At 44.4% G+C, this 18532-nt stretch overlaps 1 protein-coding gene across 3 annotated transcripts; it reads right to left on the bottom strand.

The window, feature by feature from the left end:
* Positions 1 to 173: 173 nt before the first annotated feature.
* On the bottom strand, positions 174 to 17812 carry ppox (protoporphyrinogen oxidase). Of its 3 annotated transcripts, none has more exons than XM_085176726.1 (13): positions 17697 to 17812; positions 15460 to 15550; positions 13850 to 13984; positions 13631 to 13746; positions 11960 to 12092; positions 9776 to 9920; positions 9255 to 9448; positions 8987 to 9047; positions 6409 to 6527; positions 6089 to 6202; positions 3293 to 3442; positions 818 to 860; positions 174 to 736 (listed from the first exon to the last, which is right to left on the bottom strand). In XM_085176726.1, exons 2-13 carry the CDS (start codon positions 15541 to 15543, stop codon positions 600 to 602), a joined length of 1431 nt encoding a protein of 476 aa, XP_085032852.1. In that variant the 5' UTR covers positions 15544 to 15550; positions 17697 to 17812; the 3' UTR covers positions 174 to 599. The 3 variants fall into 3 exon arrangements, with proteins under 3 accessions (XP_085032852.1, XP_085032854.1, XP_085032853.1); XM_085176728.1 differs by lacking the exon at positions 17697 to 17812 and adding an exon at positions 16732 to 17685; XM_085176727.1 differs by lacking the exon at positions 17697 to 17812 and adding an exon at positions 16543 to 16655.
* Between the last annotated feature and the right edge of the window lie 720 nt (positions 17813 to 18532).

The raw sequence follows: 18532 nt of genomic DNA on the forward strand, positions 1-18532 counted from the left end.
TAAAGAAAATCACTTTATAACCGCAGAAACAGGCCTACGTCTGAATGTTTTTAACCATTAACAACATTGGCTCAATGAAAAGGCCTCAGCATGTGACATGGTTAACTGTCAGCATCTACAGAACTAAAAGCCGTTACTGTCATGGCAGGAATTTAAAGGCTGGATGCACACGCTGATTTTTGAGGGAAGAGCTTTATGCCAGTATGTGCAGGTTATATCAGCTTATCTTTATCAGCAATTACATTCAAAATAAATGCAATGAAACAAAAACAGAAACAAAGAACTGCAAATCATGTCAGAAGGCAAGTTGGCCATTTAAAGTGAAACGTTCTCATATGTCGCCACAGACCAATAAAAACAAAACAATGGGAACAAAGACGGCACAATCTGAAGCGGCTCCGCAGTGACATTCAGGTGTGTTAACACAATCTCGAGTCATACAGGCAAAAATATCAAGTTTAAGATGCATCTTAGATTCAAACCGCTGCAGCTGACATCAGTGAGCGCACTTTTTCCAAACTATGTCTGGATGATTCAAGGCATTACAGGTGGTAGATTAAAGCCCACATGAGTCCCATGATTCATAGCAACCAGCTTCATCATACTACAGTTCCCACCAACTCCTCCACAGCTGTCCGTCCACTGAAGATGACATCATTCACCGACACACCATCGTAACAGGAACCAGTCAAAGACAGGGCTAGGTTCTTGTTCCTTATGAAGCCGCGCATGGACTCTGGGAAGTAGACAAAATACCATTAAACGATTTGTCATCACACCTCGATAATGTATAATATTTAAACAGATTCATACTTACCGACTCTCTGAAAGTGTCCTTCATAATACTGAGGTATGCAGTCCTGTTGAAGAGATGATCAAATATAATTTATCTCTATTAAAGTAACTCAAAGTGCAGTATTGGTATCTCTCATACACTCAACCAGAGGCCTGAGAGGGTCAGTGCAGGATCTCAGCTGTTCCTAAGACTGCGCTCTTATGCACAGATCTGGGATGTTGTTCCCGGGATCTGCTGGAGCCACTCGACTAGCTTGGGGGTCACTGCACCGAGTGCTCCGATTACCACTGGGACCACTGTCACCTTCATCCTCCACATCTTCAACTCTTCTCTCAGTCCTGGTACTTCTTGAGGTTTTTGTGTTCATTTTTCCAGATGTTGCTGTCATTCGGTGTAGCTACATCTAATCAGGAGTCTACAGCAGCTGACAGAACCTCTATGCTATGAACCCATACGCAAAGGTTCAAAGACTATCCAGCACATATTAGCAGGACATAAGCTGTAAACTGGGACAGCATACAATAAGATGCACTACAAATGCACTGTGATAATGTACAGGGAAATCTGGATTTAGAAGTCCTAATGGGAAACACCACCAAAGGCATTTCCTTGCAGTTCCAGAAACAAAAGCAGCTTCTGGCCAACCAACCAGGCAAGAAGCAGAAGTTGTGAAAGAAGACAGAAGTGATAGTGTCTGAAGAACAGCTGGATCAGACGTGGAAGCTAAACCTCAAAGTGGCCCCCATGGTAACAGATGCATCAGGAGATGCAACCCTGAGTTCAGACACAGCATCAGAGGTTTGTGTCCAGACGAGTGCAGTCCTACGAACAGCTAAGATGCTGCGCAGAACACCCACATTTCCAATTTCATTTTTTAACATATTTGTACATTTGACATGTTTTCTTTGATATTTTTCACACGTTTCAGATCATGAAATTTTAACATTGAGCAAAGTTTTAATTATTTCCTGATGTGAAAAAGTAGTTGTCCCTGAAACGTCATGAATTAACTGAAGCTGAGTTCAACTAACAGCTAATTGTGCCAAACACGGGGACTTCAGTCTCTTAAACACAACATTTTTCCATGATGGAAAAAGCTGTCCGATGAGCCCGATTAAAACAACCCTGTGAAGAAGAGTGGGACAAAATTCCTCCACAATGATGTGAAAAGACTCGTCCCAGTTATGCTGCAAACAGCTGATTGCAGTTTTCAGGAGGAGTGACTTCCTCCAGTCAAAGGCGGGAATGTTTGGATGGCCTTTTTCTATTAATAAATGAAATCGTTATTTCAAAACTGCAGTTTGTGTCTGTTCGTCTGAAACATGTTTACATGACGATATGCAAAAAAGTTATTGTCCTTCAGAAATAGGAAGAGATCATCTGACTCCTCGTGTGGCACAGTCGTGTGTGTGTGTGTGTGTCCTATATACCGTAATTGTCGGGCTATAAGCCGCTACTTTTTGCACAAGCTTTGAACCCTGCGGTTTTTAGTCAGGTGTGGCTTTTCTATGGATTGTCCATGATTTTTGTGACATCGTAAGAGGATTTGTTTTGTTTGTTTCGCTGTTGTACGGCACTACGTTGCCTGGCGGAAGGATCGGGGTTCAAGAGTGGTATGTTGGTCACATGTCCGTCCGCCAGGCAACGTAGTGCCGTACAACAGCGAAACAAACTAAACAAATCCTCTTACGATGTCAAGTACATCGTAAGATGTACAAGTAGCGTGAAAAACAAACTTCAAAGTAGCGCTACGCGTTCAGCGGGAGGCGTGGATGATGAGCGGCGATAAACTTGCGAAAAGCAAGTTATGCCCAACTCCACCAGTGGATTCTGACAGCGTGGAAAAGTGTGAAAACATCCACGATCACCAACGGATTTCGAAGGGCTGGACCCCTTCTGAGGGTGTTCGACTCTGACACTGACAACGAGGATTTGTTTGGTTTTGAAAGTGACAACGAAGGAGAGAAGCGGAGAGTGGAGGACGAAGCCATCCTGAGCCTGTTCGTATCGACACTGGAGAAGAGGACTTTGGTGGTTTTAGTGCGCAGGAAGATGGTGGTGAATGACTTTTCTTCTTGTTAAAGCCGTGTCACTGCACCTGAGCCTAAAAGGTAGTCCGAATCTATTTTTCTGGTGTGCTGTAGGTTATTGTTATGTACTACATTTGTTACTCGTTTATGAAGCACAGTACATGTTTCGTACTTGTATTTACCGCTACTTGTACATATACCTAAAAGGTTATGCAAATATGTACCCTAACTTGTTTTTCAAAATATTAATAAAGGGGTGTGTCTCCAAACAGCCATCTCTTTCCTGACAATTCGCTTTGTGCATATTCTCTTACATATGATAAGTCAACATTGAAACACCTGCGGCTTTTAGTCAGGTGCGGCTAATGTATGTACAAAACAGGATTTTCCCCTGATTTTAGCTTGTGCGGCTAATATTCAGGTGCACTTTGTAGTCCGGGAAATACGGTAATTTGTGGGGTCATACCCTGTGCAGAATCACTCGACTCCAGCTGGGCGCCGCAGTGACTCCGAGGTGGCAGCGCACCGCCTCAGTGGCTCTTGATAAGAGACGCTCCGCTGTTGCAGCTTCTGGAACCCCAAACTCCTCCTGGAACCAAGCCCCGCCCATCATCACCTAGGAAACATGATGATATGACAGATAATCACATGTGAAATGAGTGGAAGTGTTGTTGTCATTATAAAAGCTGGCTGAGTTCTTCAAATACTATGAAGATATGCTCCCCCCCCCCCCCCATTAGCACAGGATACTCCAAAGCAGTGTGGTGTGCAGAACAAGTCAACACAAATAACAGCGACAGTTCATGTAAATTCATATTCTCATCCTAAGTTAAAGAATCCAGTCTCCAGGTTGCGAACCTGACTTCCAGCATAACTCAGTAAGCCCCCCCCCTTCTTCTTCTTTTTTTTTTTATTTTTAAAAAATGTTGCCCCAAGTTCCTGAAGGCTCTGGACGTTGTAGGGCTGTCCTGGTTGACACGCCTCTGCAATGTTGCGTGGAGTTCAGGGGCAGTACTCGTGGACTGGCAGACCGGGGTGGTGGTCCCCATCTTTAAGAAGGGGGACCGGAGGGTGTGTTCCAACTACAGGGGGATCACACTCCTCAGCCTCCCCGGGAAAGTCTATGCCAGGGTGCTGGAAAGGAGAGTTCGTCCGCTAGTCGAACCTCTGATGCAGGAGGAACAATGCAGTTTTCGTCCTGGTCGCGGAACACTGGACCAGCTCTTCATCCTCTCGAGGATACTTGAGGGTGCATGGGAGTTTGCCCAACCAGTCTACATGTGTTTTGTGGACTTGGAGAAGGCATTCGACCGTGTCCCTCGGGGTGTCCTGTGGGAGGTGCTGCGGGAGTATGGGGTGTCTGGCCCATTGCTACGGGCCATTCGATCCCTATACAACCGTTGCAAGAGCTTGGTTCGCATTGCCAGCAATAAGTCGGACTCGTTCCCGGTGGGTGATGGGCTCCACCAGGGCTGCCCTTTGTCACCGGTTCTGTTCATAATTTTTATGGACAGGATTTCTAGGCGCAGCCAAGTGGCGGAGGGCTTTCGCTTTGGTGGCCTTAGAATCTCATCTCTGATTTTTGCGGATGATGTGGTTCTGTTGGCTTCATCGGGTGAGAGCCTCCAGCTCGCACTGGAGCGGTTCGCAGCCGAGTGTGAAGCAGCGGGAATGAGGATCAGCACCTCCAAATCTGAGGCCATGGTTCTCAGCCGGAAAAGGGTGGAGTGCCCACTCCGGGTCGGGGATGAGGTCCTGCCCCAAGTGGAGGAGTTCAAGTATCTCGGGGTCTTGTTCGCGAGTGATGGGAGAAGAGAGCCGGAGATCGACAGACGGATTGGGGCTGCGGCTGCAGTAATGCAGACGCTGCACCGGTCCATCATGGTGTAGAGGGAGCTGAGTGTAAAAGCGAAGCTCTCAATTTACCGGTCAATCTACGTCCCTACCCTCACCTATGGCCACGAGCTGTGGGTAGTGACCGAAAGAACGAGATCGCGGATACAAGCGGCGGAAATGAGCTTCCTCCGAAGGGTGGCTGGCCTCTCCCTTAGAGATAGGGTGAGAAGTTCGGCCATCCGGGAGGGGCTCAGAGTAGAGCCGCTGCTGCTCCACATCGAAAGGAGCCAGCTGAGGTGGTTTGGGCATCTGACAAGGATGCCTCCTGGGCGCCTCCTGGGTGAGGCGTTCCAGGCATGTCCCACCGGGAGGAGGCCCCGGGGCAGACCCAGGACACGCTGGAGAGATTATATCTCTCGGCTGGCCTGGGAACGCCTTGGTGTTCCCCCGGATGAGCTGGAGGAGGTGGCTGGGGAGAGGGAGGTCTGGGCCTCTCTGCTTAGGCTGCTGCCCCCGCGACCCGGCCCCGGATAAAGCGGATGAAGATGGATGGATGGAAAAAATGTTGTTATTTTATTTTATTTTATTTTTTTTCTGGTCATGTGTGTTTGTCTTATTTTTGTTGTTGTTGTATTTGCAATGTTTTTTTGTATTTTTTATTTTCATGTGTGTGTTTTTTTGTTTTGTTTTTTCTTTCTTTTTGCTTTGTTTATTTAATTTAATTTTTTTCTTTTTGTTTTATTTTGTTTTATTTATTTTATTTTTTTCCTACCTGGCCTGAGGGATAGGGGTTCTAAGTTGTATGGGTAGGGGGTAAACTGATGTAAGCAATTACAAGACATGTGAGTGTGTCATTAATCTGTATTCTAATATTTCAGTTCAAACGGTCACTGTGAAACTTGTCTGTTGTTTAACGATTCTGTGTGTATCCGTTTTTCTTTGTTGCTTTAAATCAATAAAAATATCTTGAGAAAAAAAGAATCCAGTCAACCTTCCACGTTCCTTAGATTACCATGAGCTGGATGAGAACCTGCACAGTTATAAACAGGTGATCATCCAGTCCAAGTGTTTCTGCGAAAGATACTGAACACCAAATTATCTCTGATGCATCCATCAGTGCAGTGTTTCCCAACCACTGTGCCATGGAAGATTATCTGGTTCCACCTGATTAACAGTTACATTTTATTCCACTAGAGGGCAGTACAACTACCTGCTCTAAATGTGCTGCCAACTGCCAGTAAAACAGAAGAAGACGAAGAAGAAATGACATAATAGTCACGCTGGCTGTGAGACACAACAGATAAATGTCTGAAAAGAAAAAGTAGTGTAACAAGAAAAGACGACCGTGATCACAAATCCAGTATCAGCCACAGTAAATACACAGAAACACACTGTGAGAGTGACGCAAGGTGTTGTTCGTCTGTACCGTCAGTCTAGTCGTCTGTCCATCTGGTCTGTTGTGCTGAGGGAAGGGGACAGAGTCGTAGACCACCCCGAGCAACCCTCGATCCTCTGATGACGGGACGAGGTGACCAAAACCCTGCCAACACACACACGGACACACAGGTTTGAATAAGCTTGTGTGCGGTCTGTCTGATGTTCTTTTCTCCAGGAACTTGAGGCTTCAGTGGCTCACAGAATGAAAGTGATGGTTCAGTTTGTTTTTACAACACAGTGAAAAATCTTCTTGTATCTGGTAATCTCAAAATTCAAAGCAGTGTTTTGTGTGCTCTCCTGTATTCTCACCATTACAGGCAAGATGGCGCCGTCATACTCCAGATTGACCACAGCTACTGTTACTGAGGAGATGTCCTGCAGCTGCTGGGTGAGAGGTTGGCAGGAGCGGGGCAGCACTGAAGAAAGAGCTGTGAACAGAGGAACAAGGCTTCAAAAAACTTTTAATGTCATCCTTCAAATGATCCAGAACATTTGGTGTCACATAGGCAGGTTTTCGAAATGGGGTCGCCGTCGTCTTACTGGAGAACTTGAATGCTCACATGTTCATAAAATCGACCAGCAGTTAGAAACAATCCTGCCAGTGCTAACTCAGCTGGTTCAGCTGCGACTGATGGCCTCAGAAACAGTGAGTCATTACCAACGTGTCACACAAGAAACATCTCATGATGTGAAACCATCTGAGAGGAAGCATGCTTATGCATTTGAAGGAGATGATGTTAAAATGGATGTGATGATTCATATGTGACTGAATTTCTACACTAAGAATAAAACAAGAAGAAAATGTCATGAAGTTACTTTGAAGTTTAAAACTTCGCTCTGACTAGCTGAGGTCTTTGGTGTGTTGGTGTAACCCATCCTTTTGTGCGAGGTGGAAGGGGATTGAGAGGTCTCTCACGGACACACCGATCCAGTCTAGACTTGGTCACGCAGCTTCTGAGTTGGACAATATCTTGACAACCAGCCAATGGGTCAATTTTACATTAAAAATCTGGAGGGGAGTGGTCAAGCAGGCACAACTTCAGGAAGAGATAAAACTTCTGAGGTGACCAGCGTATGACCCTGATTTTTTACCTGCCTCCCACAACAGTAGATTTAGACAATGGGTGTGGCATGGAATCACTGCTGTGTGTTCAGTTATCGTAAAATCTAAAATTATGGCTTTTGATACCCTGTGCAAGACTTACGGCCTTGAGAAACAAGACTTTTTCCCGATACTTGCAACTCCGTGACTATATTGGCAAAAGAATAAACAGCTGAGACTTCTCGATTGTTAACATCTTCATTGACGCTTATGACTCCGGGAGTAGCAAAGCCCTGATAAGTAAACTGTACAAATGTATGATTAAGCTCAAAAGGGACTCAACAATTTACATAAAACAGAAATGTGACTTGTACATTCGCAACATTGTATCTGGGATATTTTGCAGAAGATTTAGTTACAGACGATGTTTATCTCCTGAGAATTTTCTTGGCATCTGCGAAGAAGGCTATAACAAAACGCTGGCTTTGTAAAGACCCTCCCACTATAACACTTTTTACCTCTATAGTGGAAGACATCAAATTGATGGACTGTATGACTTTCACCTGCGAGACTTGGGGAGGAGACGTTGGAGAAAATGGCTGGGCTTTACAAATTGTGGCAGCACTCTCTAATGCATAGAACTTGCAGTACCAAAGTATTGATATATGTATGTGTGGATGTGCAGCTGTGTACACGGGAGTATATTGTCTTCCCATGACCTCATAATATTTTGTCTTTTTTCTTTGTTTTTTTCTGCATAAAAATGTTGCTAAATAAATAAAAAGTATCAAAAAACAAAAAAGAAAACTTCGCTCTGACTCACGTGTAAGAAGTCAGATGAACGGTGCAGCTGGATGTTGGGCGACTGTTGGTCAACAACAGTGATTGGGTGTCCAGAAAGATCATTTGGCTCTGAGACGCCAACGTTTATAACAAGCGCCGCCCAGCACTGTGGACGTGTGACTGGATTTGTCATTTTTGCCATGTTAGCGTAGAAATTCAAGAGGATTTGGATTTCTTCTGTTTGTGTCTACAAAACAACTTCCAAGCGCTCGACTCCGACAGACTACATCCACACAGATGTGGCGTGTCCTCTTCTTCTACCTCCCAGAGGTCAGAACAAAGTCAGCATTAGTTCACAGCAAGCTCATTAAATAAGTGTGACTGCTTCTGTGATTCGTACCATTTGATTCAGCTTTTGCTTTGATCTTTTTAAAATGCTTTAATAAGATATTTGCATTCAAAAAGTCTAAATTGTCCCTTTTAACCCTGTAAAACAATAAAGCTAACAATGAGTATTGAACTACATTTGTATAAATAGTTCTTACAGGTCACTCCAGTCTCCAAAGTTAACAGACCCTAGTGGGTCAGCTTCCCGAGCCACTAAACTAAACCTCGTCATAGGCAGAGCAGCGATCTACAGCGATCTACAGCGATGCTGTCGCTGACGTTTCTGCGAGGCTGCTCAGGACCCCGGTTGTTGTCAAAGGGAGCGGGGTAGACACCTGGAGGAGAGCGGTAGTCTGAACTGGTCGAGTTCCCTCACCCGTCGACTGCATCTAAGTTTTGCAGCTATGAGGAAGAACCGAAGAGCAGAAATAGGACTTTTTAAACTGACGGCCAATCCAGACTTCCTGTGTTGGAGTGCTGGTCCCACAGAGCAACAATTTCAAGAGCACCTTTAAAAATACACGTAGGAAATGATTTTACCCACTGTACGTCACAGCTGTGGGTAGTGAGAGAAAGAGTGATGTTACACAAAGCAGTGGAAATCCCTTACAGCTGTTCAGGGAAGCTCAGAGTGAAGCTGCTGTTGCTCCATCACTGCTTTACAATCATACTTACCTTTAGCAGGCAGTGCAGAGATGATGTGGTCGGCTGATATGACTCCATCCTCCAAATGGACCTGCAGACACACACACGCGCAGTTACTTCCTCGTGCTAGCAGGCGAGGGGAATCAGAACATTACAGACATTACACGTTCTCTTCAGGAAATGTGAAACCTTGCAAGAAGCAGACAAACTGCCATCCCTGACACTACCATGTCTGATATGATGGTACCACCATAACACACCACTGCAAACCAGCTAAGGTTTAGTTAAACGCACTAACCTGCCAACCAGAGGCTGAAGGATCAATCTGTTTAACAACAGCCTCTTTGTGAAGTTGCACTCTCCCACTCTGTTGTAGGTTCTCTGCAATGGCTTCTGGAAACGACTGCATGCCCCTCTTCAACGACCACTGGGCCCACGACTCTTTCTTAGATCTTTTAGCCAGAGGGCCGCGGGTAATCACCTGAGCCTCACCTGCAGGTTTCAAACATACAACCTTAGTCCTGCAATAAAGACCGCACACTTCACTTAGCACAGAGGAAAGTGAGACAGCCTGAAAACGCTGAATCCAAGCCAAACAAACGATGACAGCACACAACAACCATCTGTTAGCATCGATGCAGGCAGAAAAATAAAGCGTGTCGAACCAGAGCTCAAAGCTATTATTTGATTTTATAGGCTAAACACAGACATTTAATCAGAGTCCTGACAAACACGCGAGTCAGAAAGTCCTGGGAGTGATTTTAAGATCAACTGGAAGTGCAGTACAGGTAAATTGTCAGAGTGGACGTGTTGGAGTACCTGAGCCCAGCAGCATTCCCAGGACGATGGAACCTCTGTGCTGCTCTGCGTTGTAGAGGACAGGAAAACAAGAGCGCACACTCAACTTCCTGCAGTCCCCTGCAAATACACCCCGACACAAGCTGTCCACAGCTATGTCTGCTAACTGCGCACACACACACACACACGCACACACGCACACACACACACACGAGCAATGTTACCTTTTCAGTTAAGTGAATCTTATGTAATTCCTGTTAGAGACTAGCTTCACGTTTCCATGTCTTCCTTAATAAATACACTCGTGTGTCCAAATGATAATCATCGCTCATCACGAGTGTGTTTCCTCCCTCACTCAGAATAAGATGAACAGCTTCTGAACATCTGAATAACGACTGAGGTGCATGATCAGGTAAGCACACAGGAGTTTCCACTTTAACTGAACGGCTGCTGGGGTTTGTTTCTTTAGTAAGGGTTTTTTTTGTGGGCCTTTGCAAAAGCAAAAGTGCAGTTGAAAAACATTTGTCTGGGTTTGATAAGATGTTAATATACTGCTGATGAAAGGAGTCTTATTGTGGAGAACTTGAAGAGCTTGCTGGACAAGAGTCCCTGTGTTGGAGCTGTATTTTTAGATCTGAAGAAGGCTTTCGACTCTGTAAACCATCAGATATTGTTGTCCAGATTGACTCAGTTTAATATCTCCAGTCAGGCTCTTCAGTGGTTTGCCTCACATCTCTCACACAGGAAACAGTGTGTGGTGTTGGATGGGGTTAAATCTCCATATTTAGACTGTGATACAGGGGTTCCTCAAGGATCTGTTCTTGGGCCCTTATTGTTCTCTCTTTTTATCAATAACTTACCTGAAGTCTGTCCAAATATATTTGCTCAAATGTATGCGGATGATGCAGTTATATATACGCAAGCAAATAGTGTCCAGCAGGTGGCAAAAGATCTTACAGCTGCTTTAGCATTAATGCATAGCTGGCTGGAGGACTCATGCCTAATGTTGAACACCTCAAAAACTGTCTGTATGTATTTTTCAAAACGCCCCTTAAACTTGAAGCAGTCAAACATATTCCTGGATGGAGTAGAGCTTGAATTAGCTCCAGAATTTAAATATCTTGGGGTCATTCTAGACCCAACATTATACTTCAAGAGTCACATAAATAAAGTGTCCCAGATACTTAAATTTAATAATCGAAATTTTAATCATATACGTAATAATTGAAATATGAATGTTGCAAAAACGTATTTTTACTCAATGATCATCTCTCATATGGACTATTGTTTGACGTCCTGGTCACTTGCTTGTCCAACAACACTTAAAACTATTGAAAACATTTATAAAAGAAGTTTAAAACTACTTGACAAAAAACAGACTTCCCACCACCACTGTCATGTGTTAAAAAAACATAAATTACTGAACTTCAATAACTTAGTGAAACTTAAAAGAGTGTGTTTAATATATAAAGTCTTACACTCCCTTGCTCCACCACCACTAAAGCAGTTTATTAGGCATAAAGAAAGCTCAGACAGGACCACTCGAGCTACAATCCGAGGAGACTTGTTTATACCCCACAGACGGACAGCATTTGGGCAGAACGTCCTCTCTGTCAAGGGTGACCATCTGTGGAACAGTCGTCCTCAACCCGTTAGAGAATGCTCGACATTCAATTTGTTTAAGGCAAAGGTTAAAAACTGGTTATGGAAAAATCAAGTGTGTGATCATGTATGAGTTGTATAGTTTTAATGTTTTATTTGGGAACAGAATGGTGTGTATGTGTAAGTTTGGTGATGGAGTTTTTATTATGAATGAATGATGAATTTTTATGAATTATTGTCTATTTTTTTATGTTTAAGGACAACAGATGGAAATGAGCCTTTGGCTATAATCTGGCATGTTTACATTCATGTAATTTTTTTTTTACATTTATGTTCATTAACATGCACTGTCCTAAATAAATAAATAAAATTGAAGTTACTAAATCAGCGAATGTTTTCCAGACTGCTGAACATTTGGAGACTGACATCAGGTCACTTCTGTTTGGGTTTCTTGTTGCTATATTTAGCTGCTGTTCGGTCAGTAACTTGGTTTCAATAATGCGTTTGATTGGTGGCTCCTGTTGCATCTCTGTTCTTGCCATGTTACCACAACTTTATTGAAGCGACTGTGTGTGTGTGGGGCTCGTTTACTGTTCTTCTCACCTCCTTTCCTAGCCTCCTAGAAACGAACGAATGGACTGACTCGTCGTCGTTCTTGGTTTTATTCACCAGCATCTCAGCAGCGACGCTCAGCAGCAGCGGCCGAGAGAAAGGCGGGACTGTCCGCACAATCCCACTGAAGGAAAAATGCACAAAGAGACGGAAAGTTACAGGTTACGCTTCGTGATTTCATTTGAAATGGGTAAATATACAGCCAGTCGACATTCAGCAGCACATAATGCAAAATCAAACATGTTTGGATTGATTCAAACAGTAAACTAGAGATACCACTTTTTTATGTCTGATACCGATATCATAAATTTGGATATGTGCTGATACCGATATGAATCCAATATAGTGTGTTTTAATCAATAAAACAGTTTTTTAATATCTTGCTGCATTTTGTATAAGTTCATACTCAAGTTAAAAAACAACAACAACAACAACACTAAAGCTATTCTGTTATACCTGTATGTAAAAAATACACTGCACCCAAAATATTTCATAGTTCAGCAAAACTGATCAATCTAATAACCTTAAACCTGCTCCATCCTCCCTATTCTGGTATTTTAAAGAGTACTTAGCAGAAATATTAAGCAACCTAACTAATAGGGTTGCAAACTCCCAGCAAAAAAAAAAATAGGGAACCACCCTCCACCTCATGATGCTTAATCGATGTAATCAAATTTAATTTGATGCAGGGGAAAAATGCACAGAAATAAATTATTTTTCAAGAATAATTAAATAGATTCAACATCTTTCTTCAACAGAACTGCAGACTGCACAGATGGTATCTTCCCAAAGGAAAAGGTACTATAGCTTACTAGGGTATATTAGACTTAACAGTTACTATATACAGTAATGGACTTCTATATATTTTACATCAGATTAAAACTTTGGGTGTAAGAGTCAGATAATTATTTATTAAAAACTAGACATTTTAAATGAGAATAAGAAAGAAAAGTATGTCTTTGTGCCCCCTTTTCCCTGTTCATGCCCTATCGGCCCCCCTGGCTAAACTTTGCTAGATCAGCCCCTGCACAGTTACGTCAGCTACGTAGAAAAAGATCCTGGTGTAGAAATAATATTAAATAAATTCTAACAACAGCTGATCAAGCTTAAACGTGCTGCTGTTGTTCAGCCGCTGGTTTCCTCTTTCTGGTGCAAAGTGAGACAAAAACAAAGAAGAGAGACGATCAGCTGATCATTGATCAGTTTCATGATTGAAGTAGCAGCGAGAGAGAGAGAGAGAGAGAGAGAGAGAGAGAGAGAGAGAGAGAGAGAGAGAGAGAGAGAGAGGCAGTCGCTCCATATATCAGTTGTTAAGCTTAACGCTGGAATGCTTTACAAACATTCAGAGATGAACTTACACACTTGCTTTACTTCTCTCTGGGAAAACGTCCTCGGAGATGAAATGCTGGTTTGGTAGCGACGCTACAAATACACACAGCTGCTCTATCACGTGATGCACACTGCTCCGACGTGCTACGGTTATGAGCCGAGTTACGCCGTGTTGCAAGTTTTGTGAGGTGCTTTTTTGATATTTAATGGATCGGGTTACATTTTTTATTTCTCACCGATATCCGATCCAGTAATTTAGGTCAGTATCGGACCGATACCGATACGTAATATCGGATCGGTCCATCTCTACAGTAAACATTTGTAAACACTCACCTGATTCCTGACGGCATTTTGTGCAGCTGACCATTAACATACAGGTATCTGTTTCTGGAGGCAACGTGGCTGTAGCTGACCGGCAGAATCTCCTCTGCAAGACCCAAATCATCCACCTGCAAACACACACACACACACACAGGTTTCAGTCTGTCAGTCAGCTCTCATCAACAGTTGCTGTGATTTGGTCTCAGTGTTGCTGTTATGATATGAACTCACCATATTGAGCGTGTTGGATCCCACTGCCCCTGCAGGTCGAATCCCTCTGGGTCCGTGTTCGAACACTGCTCCATCTGATCTGCGAGTGGACCACAGCCAACCTCCAAAACGACTGCTTGCCTCTAGAAGAATGACCTGTTTGGATATTTAGGTTTGAATCGCAGCAATGGCCAAGAAATGAAAGACAAATGAAACGGCAGTAACACAACATTTCATAGAAACATCTTAATAACCTTCCTGAATCTTCGTTTGCATATCTCATGTTTTAGATGTTCCTGGAGGACATAAAGCCCTGCACCTGCACAGGAAGTCCTTTAATCACTATATCCTTTCACATTGGACGCAGCCCTGAAACCCACTCATGTCTACAGGTTTCGCCACACATTAAGTTTCCTGCTGCGGCGAGGAAAGAGCATCACAAGCACAAATGTGGAGCGTGATGTACTCGTGCATCGACGCGGTGCGTGCTGATGCCCTTTCCCGCGACCAATAGAAGCAAAGCCTGCAGAACAGGAACTTTCTGTACACGTCCAAGTTTGGTCACCTTTTCCACATACAGGGATCTCCAGAGTGCTTTCCACGGCTCTGTGGACCTCGGGGGGGCTATTGTGGGAACGACACACTCTTCACTAGTCGGCACAGTTTCAAAGCTTTTGTGCTGATGAATGAGCGACACATGTTTTACTAAACATTTGGATATAAAACTACACAGACTCTCGTAGTGGATACAAAGACGGATACAATGTTTTGAAATGAAGGAGCATCTCGTACACGCAGAGCAGCCGCAGGGCAGCCGCAGAGCAGCCGCAGAGCAGCCGCAGAGCAGCCGCAGAGCAGCCGCAGAGCAGCCGCAGAGCAGCGCAACACAAAGTTGGGTCATTCGCTCTAACTAGCAGTGAGGTCAACGCACTGATGTGAAACAGCCCTTTCATATAAAGTGTCCTGAGATGAGTGTTAAATAAAACTGAGCAGAACTGAGCACACAGGACTTCCTGCCCGTCTGAGGACGTTTTACAAATGAAATTCCTAATCAAATCTTGAGGTTTCACTTCCTGTTTGATGAGGGTTAGAAAAATGAGGGTTTCAAATCCAACTCTGGACTGAACAGGGAGCCAGTAAAAGAAGCTAGTGTGGGGGAAACACCACCTCCCTTTGTTCCAGTACCTACACTGACTCCCTTTCACGCACGCTTTTCAAACAGCGCGACAATAACGAACTTCAACCAGTAACAAGCAGGTTTCCAGCTCACACTGTCACAGCGTGTTTCTAACAGATGTAATAAGGGTGCTCGAGAATCTTGCTTCATACATCATACATGTCCTTGGGCGAGACACTTCACCCGTTGCCTACTGGTGGTGGTCAGAGGGCCCGGTGGCGCCAGTGTCCGGCAGCCTCGCCTCTGTCAGTGCGCCCCAGGGTGGCTGTGGCTACAATGTAGCTGCCATCAGCAGTGTGTGAATGTGTGTGTGAATGGGTGGATGACTGGATATGTAAAGCGCTTTGGGGTCCTTAGGGACAAGTAAAAGCGCTATATAAATACAGGCCATTTACCATACATGAAGGTTTTTGTTCCCAGCTTTTTTCTCCTGATCAAACAAAGCATGTGTTACCTTGGTAACCTGGGGGCTCTTGCACAGGTAGTAGGATGCAGCCAAACCCCCAATCCCTCCTCCAAGGACAGCGACTGTTCTCATTGGCCAACTGCAAACACAAGTGAAATCAAGAAGAGTGAATAGAGTGAATGCTCGTCCAGTTTTTGGACACATTTGTTTTGGGGTTTTTACACCACCATGGAGAACGTGAGATGAAGAACCTAACTTAAAGTTTAACATTAACATGACTGGATTAACCATCTCCAGACCTCGTAACTCGTCTCTGTTTCTGAGGGGAAATGAAACACCTGCTCGTGTGAGTCTGGGAACAATGGCTAACAATCCTATATGTTTAATTCAATATTAGAGATTAAAGCTGAACCTCTGCTTCATGGCAAACAGACTGTAGGATAAAGCTGTGAAACATACTGATGGACCTGAGCTGGGGTGGAAATTAGGACCAAATGTGGGTAAATTTATGAAGTGGTGTGTAAATTTAAAACAATGCAGAAGCCACCATGTCAGGTTTAAATTAAGTTAATGTGTTCATACTGTGTTACATCAGTGTGTACAGGTACACATGTATGATACACTGTAAGAAAAAAAGTACTGTACAGAAATGTAACAGAGTTAAGAATAAATGATACAATTCATTAGGTTTGTAGTCAAAGGAGCTTGCAAAGAAAAGCGTCTGGACTTCTTTAAGTTACTTGAAGACGTTTCACCTTCATCCGAGAAGCTTCTTCAGTTCTAAGGTCAAATGGTGGAGAGTCACAGATATAAACCTAGTGGGAGTTTCCCCCCACAGAGGGACAAAAGGACCCCCTGATGATCCTCTAATCACCTGAGACAAGGTGTGGAACTGGGTGTGGGTCCCAATCAGCCAGAGTTTCGGGTGAGCTCATTGTGAAACCTGGCCCCACCTTATCACCTTCAAGCAACTTAAAGAAGTCCAGACGCTTTTCTTTGCAGCTCCTTTGACTACGATGAGCTGGATGACTGAGAACCTTCACATTCATAAGGTTTGATCGTTCTGGTCAAATGTTACACAGAAACTAGTGGCTGTAAAATGTTTGGAAAATTTTTATTTCCAGCCCCGACCTGAGTGTAGCTGATAGCCGACAGCTGGTAAAGATATAGACGACAGTTGGTTTATCAGGCCTCTCACTCTGTCACCCTCCACCCTGTCAGTCTGTCCAACTGCACCTGCAGCCTGGCAGGAGGCTTTTTGTGTAGTTGATACTTAAAAGAGCAGAAATAAAGGAAAGAATCCCAATTTTCTGTTCTTACTGTGTCGCCTTTATCCTCAGTGGATTAGGAAGCACCGCGGGTCAGCGAGCTGCGAGATGTGCTGAAGCCAGCTGCCTCTTATCTGCATACATGTGAGCTTTAGGCGCCTCTCCTTCAGTGATGATCACACACGTATGTGCGTGCACACGTTGAGGGAGAGTCTGATTGCATCAAATTCATATAAAATCATCCTCAACAGTTGACGTGAAACTTTCATCAGTCTACGTCTGTGCCGCGTTTCATCTCAAACGGCTTTAAAAACTGTCAAGAATGTGACGTCATGATGTGACGTCATGTTAACGTTTTATTAAAACGCATCTGTGATTTTTTTAAATCATGATTCAGCACAGATGTGACATAACTGCCCTTTGATTTGTTTAATATCGCAGCTGATCGACATGAAGCCAGATGTTCCTGGACCAGAGGAACAAAGTTTCACACCCACTATCACTCAGGCTGTCCGCGTGCACTCTTATCTACACCATGTTGAGCAATCAGAGCGCTTTACGTGACTGGTGCATTCACAGCACAGGTTGCTTAGCTGACTAACATCTTAGTGCATCGGAGAGAAACACGGGTCAGAATCCTGCATGCAGACTGGAGCAGACTGGGCTCGAACCAGTTCTGCCACCTGACCTACAGCCACCCACGCGCAATGTGTGCGTGCACTTTTATGCGTGCGCAGTCTACAGACGCTGGCGCACAGCCTGGTGTAGACGCGCAAGAAAGTTTATGCGGCGGATAAGAGGCGGCATAAACGTGTCAGCAGAAGCGTGGAAGCTGCTGACATTTCCAAACAACCCCACGACGACAGGTCAAAGTGTGAACGAGCGTCTTTACTTCGGCAGGTGGACGATGCCCAACACCATTCCCGTGAAACAAACACGCGGGCTGTTACAGAGTCTGCGCCAACAGCGGACAGCGCCGCTCCACAGTCCGCGTCCTGCTGCCGAGCTCGGGCTTACCTGTAGACGAGGCACGGCAACGAGTCCGCGCTCCGCAGCGTCCACTCACGACCACAATAACGCTTCCGACTTCTTCTTCTTGAGTTTAGATTTTAATAGGCAGCTGGCAAACAGCTGAATGGTGCATTACCGCCACCAACTGGTGTGGAGTGTGAAAAAAAACAACTCAAATCCAAACAGTTTCCCCTCTTTTTAAAACTGAAATAAGGCCCGATGATGATTTTTATGTTTCTGAGCATGTTTCCTCCTCTCCACAGTAGCCACACTCCCCCGTATCATGTTTCCCATCATGAGTAGTGTAGTGCAGCGGTCCCCAACCCCCGGGCCTCGGACCGGTACCGGTCTGAGAGTCGTTTGGTACTGGGCCGAGAGTTGAGGCTCAGGTGTGAAATGTATAGTTTTCAGGGTTTTTATCGGTTTTCAGCGTTATTTTACTCGGTTTTCCTGGGTCTTTTCACGTGTGTTATGAATAAATCTTATTTTTTTTGGTACTGGTACTAGTTTTATTTTGTTGTGTTTATCCGCGACACCTTAAAGGCCGGTCCGTGAAAATATTGTTGGGCATAAACCGGTCCGTGGCGCAAAAAAGGTTGGAGACCGCTGCTGTAGTGGTCAAACCAGTATGTCTTGATATGACCACCTCCTCTCTCCGACTCCGTCCTGTGGGTCTCCCATCCTCCTTTGAATTCTTACAGCCATCGTCTCTTCCTTTCTTCCTCCCACTGTCTTTGCCATCTTTTCTTTCTTGCCCGACTCTTTATCTCTGCTGACCAAAGCTATCAGCCATGTCAACCCCATGTTTTGTGCCCTTACTTATTTCCTGAGTCCACAGTGCG

This window comes from Neolamprologus multifasciatus, chromosome 11 (genome assembly GCF_963576455.1).
Source record: "Neolamprologus multifasciatus chromosome 11, fNeoMul1.2, whole genome shotgun sequence".
Taxonomy (NCBI): Eukaryota; Metazoa; Chordata; class Actinopteri; order Cichliformes; family Cichlidae; genus Neolamprologus; species Neolamprologus multifasciatus.